A 10808-nucleotide genomic window follows, 5' to 3' on the forward strand; every position below is an offset into this window, starting at 1 on the left:
TTGTAATCTTCATTTCTGTACGAGATCACTAACATAATTGGTGTATGTGCTACAGTGGCTATTGCTTATTACTTTCTTCGTAACATAATTTTTATCCCATACTTATTGCATTATTATGTAATATCTAAATTATTTTGATTTTTCTTATTTCATGGAAGACCTATTGCATAAATTTGTTTTAAACTTTATTCCTTTAACTTCCCAAATGCAGGTCCTTTATGGGCTAGAATCTGCAGGTCTGTTATGGGCTGGACTATGCAGGTCCTTTAAATTTTATCAAATTTTTCCTGGTTGATGCATCTTCTGGCGCTCATGCATACGGTGCTGAAGCAAATGCATCTTCTGCATCGAATGTTGACGAGCTTCATCAAGAAATCTCAGTTCGTTCAGCAGTAGTCATAATTCCATTGATTATTGTGTGGACACACACACATATTCCTTGGAGTATTTTCAAGAAAATCCAAAGAGGATGTACAAGAGAAGAAGATGTTGCTGGAAAAGCTACAAGTCAGAATGAATGAAGCAGAAGCAAAGGCCAACAAGCTTAAAGTGTCATTGGAGAATCTATGTGGTATACTAACAAGGTTTTTACATTTCATATTTTGTTTTTATTATAAATAAATGTGAACAAGTTGACATCTGCTGGGTGTAGAGTGAAAATATGGATTGTAGATTGGTTTGCCCAGCTAACCAATCTACTGGGAGGTCAGTTGAAGAAAATTGATGTTGTTGGGCGCTACCTCATTCAGATTTGGAAGGCCGTTGGGATGGATACTGATGGAGGGAAGGTGGAGTTTCTGCGGTCGTCGAACGAGATAAACCGAATCAAGCTCATGAGTACTAGCCTCTTGTGATGGATATAGCACAAAGGAATACGGTTTCAAGGATAAAAACGTGAATTATGGTATGATGATTATTATTATTACTTTAATATGCTGGTGATGTAGTCGTTATTTTTACTTCTATTATATTTTGCTGCAGGTGTGGTCACATTATGGGTCGAAGTGATGAGGACGAGTTCACTGCAGCACAAATTTTCTACCCATGCATGCAATGTGCTTATGTGTGGTCTTTATTTGTTTTGCTTACTGGTAATTTACAAACATGTTACCCAGTTTACAACAAGGTCAGGAGAAGATGTCGAAAAGTGATCCACTATCTTCAACTTTTATGGAAGATGACGAGGTAGGGTGCATGTATAGGGGTATCAAATTGCCATATAGGGGGCTACATAGTGTTTTCTTTATTAGTTGCGCATAGCATAATGATACTGGATTATAAACTAGGTTAACCTTAGATTTAGTCTGCCTCCATGTTGTAGGCGAAAGTAAATTTGAAGATAAAGAGAGCATACTGTCCTCCAGATATTGTGGAAGGGAATCCATGCTTGGAGTATGTGAAGTACCTCATTTTACCTTGGTTTAAAAAGTTTGTAGTAGAGCGCAGTGCAAAGAATGGTGGTGACAAGTAAGTCATAAGGATTTTATTATGAAAGCTTTACTTATTTTATTTAGTTAATGGTACGACATCTGCCTTTTCACATGCATGTCAACCCTTGCATCTTGTTCAAAGTCCGTGCTCCTTAAGAATAGACCTATAGTTGCTTGCGCCATTTTTCCAAAATCATTTTCCATTGGGAATAGTAACTCAGATTGTTTTCTTGCAATGTAAATTTTCTCTACAATCCAAGAGGTTCGAAAGCTTTGAAGAATTGGTTGCTTACTATGAAAGTGGAAAGCTACATCTCGCTGATATTAAACCAGCCTTGGCAAAGGCTTTCAATAAAATACTAGAGGTATGTTGTTTCCTTTTATCCATTTAGCTCTAATTAATGCCTCTTAGGTAGATTGATTCCCCATCACTTTGGGGAGTCATGCCACTACTTTACACATTTTGGATAAATGATGTTCGACTTCTGCAACCCATTACCATGTTGATATGATTAAATTGGTAGGACCTTAATTTCATTGGCCCACATCCTTTAGGGTAAGTTTGGAACTGCCCCATCCAAACATAGGGTGAATTTTTGGACACTATGAGGCTATTGCAAAGTATGCTCAAGGGACCCTATAAATCATCAAATTCCTAAATTTTGTGCTCTACCATCTTTGTTCTGTCTATTTGTAGCGTGTAAGAGAACACTTCAAGCATGACAATAATGCAAAAGATCTTTTGAAAAGGGTTAAGGTATGGTCGATTGGCTTTTAAAATTAATTTCTTTTAATAATGCGTTTTGAAAATGTTAAGAGTGAGAATTAGCAGTTGCACATATAAATCGTGCCTTGAATCAAGCCTTGCTCTAGTGGTCTGAATTAGCAGTTGCACTAGTGGTCAAGCCTTGTTGCAATGACAAGTGCCTTTCACCAAAAGTAGTTGTGGGTTCAACCTTAACCACTGAAAAACCCCACAAATATAACTAAGTTTTGTGCACTTAGTACTACGACGTTGCAGCCAGTTGTATTCCTTCATTGAGAAACATACTCGTTTTAGGCAAATATTACATTCAATGTTTTGAAAAAAAAAACTATTATGACATACATATTCAAAATTTCAATTGCATTGGGTTTTGATTAGAATTATTGCTTTATTTGTAGGCACAGATATCACTGTTATATCAACCCTCTTGAAGCATTGGAAGGTGAAGAGTCCAGGAAAAGAAGGCAGACCGCTTCTTCATCATGCAGGGCTTGTTCAAGCTTTATCAGATCATGTTCTGCTTTTTCCTACGATAGATATTTCCCATCGTCTGATTGAGCTCTAACATATTATTATGGAAGAAAAATGTCCTCAATGATTGGAATTATTTATAATAAAAACAAAATATGAAATGTAAAAACCTTGTTAGTATACCACATAGATTCTCCAATGACACTTTAAGCTTGTTGGCCTTTGCTTCTGCTTCATTCATTCTGACTTGTAGCTTTTCCAGCAACATCTTCTTCTCTTGTACCTCCTCTATGGATTTTCTAGAAAATACTCCAAGGAATATGTGTGTGTGTCCACACAATAATCAATGGAATTATGACTACTACTGAACGAACTGAGATTTCTTGATGAAGCTCGTCAACATTCGATGCAGAAGATGCATTTGCTTCAGCACCGTATGCATGAGCGCCAGAAGATGCATCGACCAGGGAAAAATTGATAAAGACATAAATAATGTAAGTTGGATTTACATTTGATATCCATCTAAAGTGTGAACCTCCTTCAAATTCAGGATCGTACGCTGAAAAGCAAGTGCTTTTCCCATTTCATAATCTCAAACAAGAACTTGCTTCTCAATATCACCCTGGAAGGTTGATTCCTAGACTTGAAGTTGTTACTTGTCATTTTTATGTCTACGCAATAAGCATGCAAAATATATCAGAAACTTTTGTAGTACCAAACATGATTGTTACACATAAGTTGTCATGTGTTTTTTCCATAGTTTTGTTTGTATATATTTTTTGTTTAATGGTAAAACTAATTAGCTTGCATGAATATACAGATATATGCTGTCTCCATAACCATAAGGACATTGGTAAGCTAGGAGTATTTTGCATTTAAAACTGATATTGTTTAGTTCATTTTCACTAGCTGGTCTGGCTAAAGGTTTAATTCTTGCTTTTTGGTTTCAACTTTCTTATAATTCGTTAACGCAACCTTTTTGCAGCTTGGTTTTGTGCTTCTAGCTTTGATATGGGAAGATAAGTTCCCACCTTTCATGCTTCTGATAATCGCAATACTGAATGATGGTATTATTTCAAAGAGGCTCTTGCAAATATTTATTTCTTTTTTCTATTACTTAGCTAGTATTCTTGGCCTCGTTTTCTTTGTAAAGAAACTAAATAGTTTGCAAAAACTATATAATTAATTAAATTGATAAATATATGAATGATAGATTTTTGTTTTTGCATTATATGGGAAATGTGATAAAATTCTGTTTGTGATTTGTATTAGGCACCATCATGACGATTTCAAAGGACTCTCTCAAGCCATCTCCAATGCCTGACAGTTGGAAGTTGAATGGGGGGATTTGAGACCAACATTGTCATTGCCACCTTATCTTGGTTTGGTTACCGTCTTAAAAGGGTGGATAACTTTCTTTTCCGTGCCATTTCTTAGTGTGATTGCAAATTTTGTATAGTGAGAACAATGTATTGAGATGTGGATATTTAAGCCTTGATTGGCAGGAATTTTATGTTTTGTATAGAGAGAACTATGTAGTTGACACATTTTTTGGATCAAAACCTTGTGTCTCATATTATTTGGAGTTAAGATCATTTCACTATATTGTCAAAAGCACTCATTTGGTGTTATGGAGTGGAATAGTTTATTCAATGCAATGCATCTACAGGTTACAATGCACATAAAAATTTTAAAATTTCATAATCGAATATAGAGTATATGTGAATTTAAAATGATCAGTCATATGCAAAGTATCTAAATATAACCTAGCAATAATGCTAGCTGGAAGGCATAACAATATAGGAGCCGGTGATTCCAATTAATTGAAGACTGAGTGCGGCAAAAGCTACTTCCATGAGGAGGACCATTTATGAAACATGTATTTATTATATAATTTAGAGTTAATAGTATTGGCATTGGGGTTTGGGTAACACAGGAGCTCAATCAATTAAAGTTAAAAAGAAAAAGAAAAATAAAAAAATCCCAGTGTACACATCTACTCCACATAAAAGGAGGCCAAGTGGTTAAAAACAAAATTACAAAACATAAACAGAACTTTTTCCCTTCAAAAGTTCTAAAAAGCTAATTTCTAGAGAAGAACAACAATTGTCACTCTTTAACAAAATTAAATAAAAAAAATAAAAAATTTTCAATCCTCATGGAACTCGAGTCTATAAGACTCGAGTTCCTCTCTTTAACAAAATTAAATAAATAAAATAAAAAATTTTAACAAAATTAAATAAAAAAAATAAAAAAATTTCAATCCTCATGGAACTCGAGTCTATAAGACTCGAGTTCCTCTATTTAACAAAATTAAATAAATAAAATAAAAAATTTCCAGGGGAACTCGAGTCTATAAAACTCGAGAATCAAATACTGAAACTCGAGTTTCATAGACTCGAGTTCTAGATTTCATTTATTTCTTTGTTTCGCTCTGTTTACTCCGAGAGGTCCAATAAGCTGCTCTGTTTTTTCCAGTGGAACTCGAGTTTCATAGCCTCGAGTTCCCCTGGAAAATTTTTTTCCTTCGTTTTGCTCTGTTTACTCAGAGAGGTCCAATAGGGTTGCTCTGTTTTGCTCTGTTTTTTCCAGTGGAACTCGAGTTTCATAGACTCGAGTTCCACTGGAAAATTTTTTTTATTGGTTTTGCTCTGTTTACTCAGAGAGGTCCAGGAGGGTTGCTCTGTTTTCCTCTGTTTTTTCCAGTGGAACTCGAGTTTCATAGACTAGAGTTCTTTGGAAATTTTTTTATTTTTTTTTGTTTTGCTCTGTTTTCCTCTGCTCATTCCAGGAATCATTGACTGGGGATTTTTTTTTTCTTTTTTCCTGGTTATGCAGACAAACCAAAAACTGAAACGTGTGCATGCACCTGGTGAGAAGCAAAGATAGATAAACTACGAATATAATCCATAAACACTCATTTAGAGGCAAAGAAGCTAAGAATGTAAATACACGTAGATTACATCAAACGAAACTACTGAAACTTCTACGCTCTCTGTATGAACATGGTTTTACAATGCAAAATGCAGTTACATCGCAAGAAAAGGCATTCTCAATATCAACATTCTAAACATGCCCAACCACGCATAATTTGCAGTTCTAACCATACTACTGAAATCACAATCTTCGTAGGCATACATTGAATAGAGATTTACAAGCACATTCAACAAAAACCAAAAAGTTCACATAGAGCCAATACAATGTAGTCACTTTTCCTAACATCGGTTGTCCACACAACAAAAACATCGTCCTTGGAAGCATGCCTGAAAAACGTAGAGTAATCACATTAGGAGAAAAGATAGTAAACATTAGGTCAACATGGAATGAACAACAAATATTTAACCGATGCATAAGTATTTGCCATCTACCTACCTAGTGTGGAACATGACTGCTTGTGGAAGCGCCACGGGACTGCGGACATTTTCTGCGGTTATGCCCGGAAGCATGACACAGTCCACATGTCTGCTTGGGCTGACTCTCTATCAAATCTGCATCCTCCCTCCGCCATCCCGGTTCTCGATCCTTATTCCTCACTCCATCCATCTCATTCCTTATTCTCGACTTCACTGGTCGACCTTTGGCCCGCAACAATGCTGGATTAGGCAACCACTTTGGCCCTATGGGATCCCTCCACAAGGCCGGAGACTTAGGAACCACAAATGCATGCTCATAAGTGTTAATGGCATTGTTCAAACCATAACACGGGTGAATATATGTGGTCGAATCAATATTTAAATAGTCACATACTCTGATTGCATGTGAACACGGGATCCCTATGTTTTGCCATTTCCCACAACTGCATGTTCTTTCCTGTAACCGAACTTCATAACTGTGGTTTCCCCCTCCTGCACTACACGTGTTGAGTTGGGTAACTATTTGAAATATCAGCTCTTCATTGCTAAATGGCTTGAGATAATGTTTCTCAGATTTACTCTTATTCTCATCCCACTTGGAGAAGGCATATTTACTCCATTTCTTACCCTCTGAGAACTCAAAAAGGTAGTCTTTGCGACGGTCGTGGAAATAACTGACAAGTTTGTTCCAAGTGAACTCAACCAACGCGGCAATAGGAAGGCCCCGTGCACCTTTCAATACACCATTGAAGCACTCTGATATATTGGTTGTCATTGCCCCAAAACGTCTCCCACCATCATGTGACTGGGTCCACATATCCACAGACTCGCCATTAGGTATGTGTATGGAAGATAATCTTGATTCTTTTCCTTGCCATCCTTCCCCGTCAACTTCTTCTTATTTCTAATGGCCTCAATTTCCGCCTGCTTAATGGTCTCCATTATGGAGGTAAATTTCACTGCCTGACTAGCATATCCGGCTTTCAACGCCGCTGACTTCAGAGTCGAGTTCTGAAAATGTGTGTTAAAGTTGCTAGCAACATGTCGAAGGCAATATCTATGAAATACCAGTGCTCTTCCATCATCCCTTCTAGGACAGTTTGCAATGGCGTTTTTGATACCGAGATGTCGGTCAGAAATTATGCAAATGCCTTCGTTAGGTATCACGCGGCCAATCGCATCTCTGAGGCATTGTAAAAACCACCTCCAACTAGACCCTGACTCAGAATCCACAATAGCAAAGGCAAGAGGGAATACCTTGTTGTTAGCGTCGGTTGCCATTGCAACCAACAACTTTCCCTGATATTTACCATACAGATGGGTCCCATCAATACTGATAACCGGCTTGCAATATTTGAATCCATCAATGCTTAGACCGAAAGACCAAAACACATAATTCAAAAATACTGTGTCATCTTCACCGGTGGATGTGGTACGATAGAACACCTGCGTAGTCGGATCCTGATCAATATATGTCATTAGCAACTTCTGCAACCTTTGGTAAGACTCTTCCCAATTCCCAAACATCTTCCCAATCGCCTTTTGTTTCGCATCCCACACCTTGTAGTAAGAAGGCTTTTGTCCCTCATATTTCGACTCTATCATAGATCTGAGATGCTTAATTGGGGTAGTGTGATCCTCACATAACTTCTTAAGGATGTCATCTGCAATAAATTTACAACTCATCATTCTACCATCATTTCGCACCCCAGTCCATATACAAGTGTGAGGACCCTTGTACACGGTGACCATCCATAGATTGTGGAACTTGGGCTTCATGACTACGCAGACATACCACGTGCATGACTCATCAACGCATTTCGCACAAAGTTTTGTCGTGGTTGACCTAGTGATCATAAAATGTTTGTTTTCCTTGAGGGCACACTTTGTTAATACACGTTGCACCTCCATTTTATTGGCAAAAGTCAAGCCTTTACACAAATTCATCCCCTCTCTCCAACTAGACACAAATAGTGTCTCAATATGTGAAGGATCAAATAAATTTTCCCAAGTATTTTCAGAAAATGACAAGGCAGGTGGTGAGTACACAGGGATTGTGTCTGTAATGTTTTGGACACTAAGAACATTGTATGCATCAGGTTGACTACCGTCCAATGTCTCATCGTCATCAATGTCCCTCTCAAAGTCCCTAAAGTCCCCTTGTTCAATCATGTCTTCAATCTCATCTCTATCGCCAAAATCTTCACCGTTAATGGCAATATTTTCATCAACATAGTCATCATCCTCATCCTCATCCTCATCCTCATCATCATAATCATCATCATTCTCATCCTCATCATCATCATCATCGGCATGAACATTAGCATGCTCTACATGTGTAAAATACTGGTATTGAGCATCTGGAACTGTAACTTGTAAACTTGTTTGTGTTTGTTGGATTTCCTCAATACCAACTTCTGCACATGGCTCCAACTGTATGTACAACTCAATGTTAGTTACTTCAGGTATTCTCTCCAACTTGTCAAATATGATCTTCACATGTTTGTCTGCTTCTATCGCCATGTACTTGTAATTAATCCGGTGCTTCAGGATTTCATTTGGCATGCGATAAGTAATGTGTATGTTGTGCACAGCAGGGTTCTTACACAACTCTTCCATAACCATCATCTTCAATTAGTCAAGGGTCTTCAACCTACGATCAATTTGGGTATAATAGGTCTTTATACCCGGCCCTTCAAATGGCAATCCCTTGTTCGCATTGGCATTCTTCAACGGACCACCGTGGTATATGATTATATCAATTTCAGGCATTGTGAACCTGTTACAGTCAAGTTACTATGTTAGTTAACAAACATTTTCAAGTTCCCTGATCTAAAACAAACTTTTTAGTAGGTCTTTAACTTTCTAATAAAAAGATGCAGCCAAGAAACTTTTATAAGTTGCTTTTCATCATACATACAAACTGAACATTTTTTCGTGCCATTTCTTAGTATACTACGACTATATTTAACAATTGAACATATACAAATCCATCTATCCTTCCTATATGCAAGAGGCTAATTACAGTAACATGGTATGAGAGGTAAACACATGTAAAGCAAAAGATAATTGCAAACGCAATTTTTTTTAACACATACAAAATTGCAAAAGATAATGGGGGACTAAATAATTGCAAAAGCCCCTTCAAAAATGAATAAGAGAACCTCTGCTCCATAATATTTTGTTCACACATACACATCTATATTAACCTGTACTAATCTATACTAACCTATACACATCTATACACATCTAACCTATATTAACCTGTACTAGCCTATACACATCTATATTAACCTATACACATCTAAACTCAATCTGCTACACCACTATAAAAAGTTTTAGGGACTTTAAAGGTTTCACTGGAAAAAACAAAATGTAAACGTCCACATGATTTACCTATAACAAAATCAATGGTTCTTAAGTTTGCATCTTGTATAGAGGCAGACAATTCCTAAATAAAGGAACTGTCATGTTCTAGTGCTACGTTTACCATTTATAAAACTGAAAAGGGGCAACTCAAGCAGTTAAAATTACATTAATGTCTCTAGCACCATGTCAGAAAGCAAAATGAAGGAAATATTAGGCAGCCCTTAAAGTACTTCTTAGTAACTACACAAATAATCCTGTCCAAGTTATTTTTTTACTATATTCTGAGATGCTCACAATTTCCAGGCATGGCAAACAACACAGTCAACTCCAAAGCAAGACTTACATCCCAGCATCCACACCTAAATCCCCTGAGATATCTGCATACTCATGTCCTGCTAGTCTTTTGTACGCATTATTTATTGTTTGAAGTTTTGTAACTTCAACAATTACTATAACCATGTGCCCATTTTATGTCTTTTAACAATAAATTCAAACAATCCACTAGCTCCTTCAAGATAAAGTGGTGACTCCACAATCAAGCAACACTCCACATATCAGATAACAAGGGAAACGTACATTGCTATGAATCTTTCATAAAATTTTCTAACCTACAAGAATTTGGTGAATCTAATTCATGAAAGATTCATTCTCTTTAAAATTGGCAGATTTGATCAAGAAGAATTAATGCAGGGAAACACCTCAAAAAGAATAAAGTCAATGAGAACAGAATTTTTTTTATTTCACCAAAATGGCTAATGCGAAAACATATTTTTATCAAGATGGTTAAGATTAATCACATGAATTAGTAATAAATCAAAGAAAATATAACAAATAATATATAGCTCAAATGACATGCAAGCCAATAAAAACACGAAATTGAAATCAACAACAGTGGGATACTACAAGAAGAACATCTTATATTAGGAAAATACATGGAGTCATTGGAAAACCCATAAAGTCATTGGGAAGTTCTCTTAGTGGCAAAACTCATACACAACTAATACCCAACTACAATAACAATCAAATCAAAAAACCCATACCTGAAATATGAAATTCTTGAGAGGGAAGAGCAGTGAGAGAGGCAATGTGGTGAGTGAGAGTGAGAGTTAGTGAGGCTGAGTGTATGGGTGAGAGTTAGTAAGGCTGAGTGTATGGGTGAGAGTTGAGGATGCTCTGTTTTTGGGTGAGAGTTTGAAGATACTGAGTGTGGACTGAATAATATAGTCCAAGGAACACGTTCTGAAAACTACTGCTATCTGTTTTTGAGTGTGGACGGAACGGACTAGTGAAATAGTTCCACCAGAACTCGAGTCTATAAGACTCGAGTTCTGTTCAAAGTTTTTAGAACACCGTTTGGATAAGTAAATCTCGAGTCTTATAGACTCGGTTTGTGCCAAGAAAAACTCGAGTCTATAAGAC

General features: G+C 36.8%; 1 protein-coding gene, 1 long non-coding RNA gene and 1 pseudogene across 2 annotated transcripts; 2 read left to right on the forward strand and 1 right to left on the reverse strand.

The window, feature by feature from the left end:
• Positions 1-513: 513 nt before the first annotated feature.
• Positions 514-2627, forward strand: LOC115994539 (annotated as a pseudogene).
• Positions 2628-3074: 447 nt separating this feature from the next.
• On the forward strand, positions 3075-3720 carry LOC115994218. Its single transcript, XR_004093149.1, has 3 exons — positions 3075-3161; positions 3488-3520; positions 3653-3720. It is a non-coding gene; the product is annotated as an uncharacterized LOC115994218 (long non-coding RNA).
• Positions 3721-6791: 3071 nt separating this feature from the next.
• Positions 6792-8645, reverse strand: LOC115994541. The gene is made up of 2 exons (XM_031118741.1): positions 8355-8645; positions 6792-8276 (listed from the first exon to the last, which is right to left on the reverse strand). Exons 1-2 carry the CDS (start codon positions 8643-8645, stop codon positions 6792-6794), a joined length of 1776 nt encoding a protein of 591 aa, XP_030974601.1.
• Positions 8646-10808: the final 2163 nt, after the last annotated feature.

The sequence above is a fragment of the Quercus lobata genome, chromosome 6 (genome assembly GCF_001633185.2).
Source record: "Quercus lobata isolate SW786 chromosome 6, ValleyOak3.0 Primary Assembly, whole genome shotgun sequence".
NCBI lineage: Eukaryota > Viridiplantae > Streptophyta > Magnoliopsida > Fagales > Fagaceae > Quercus > Quercus lobata.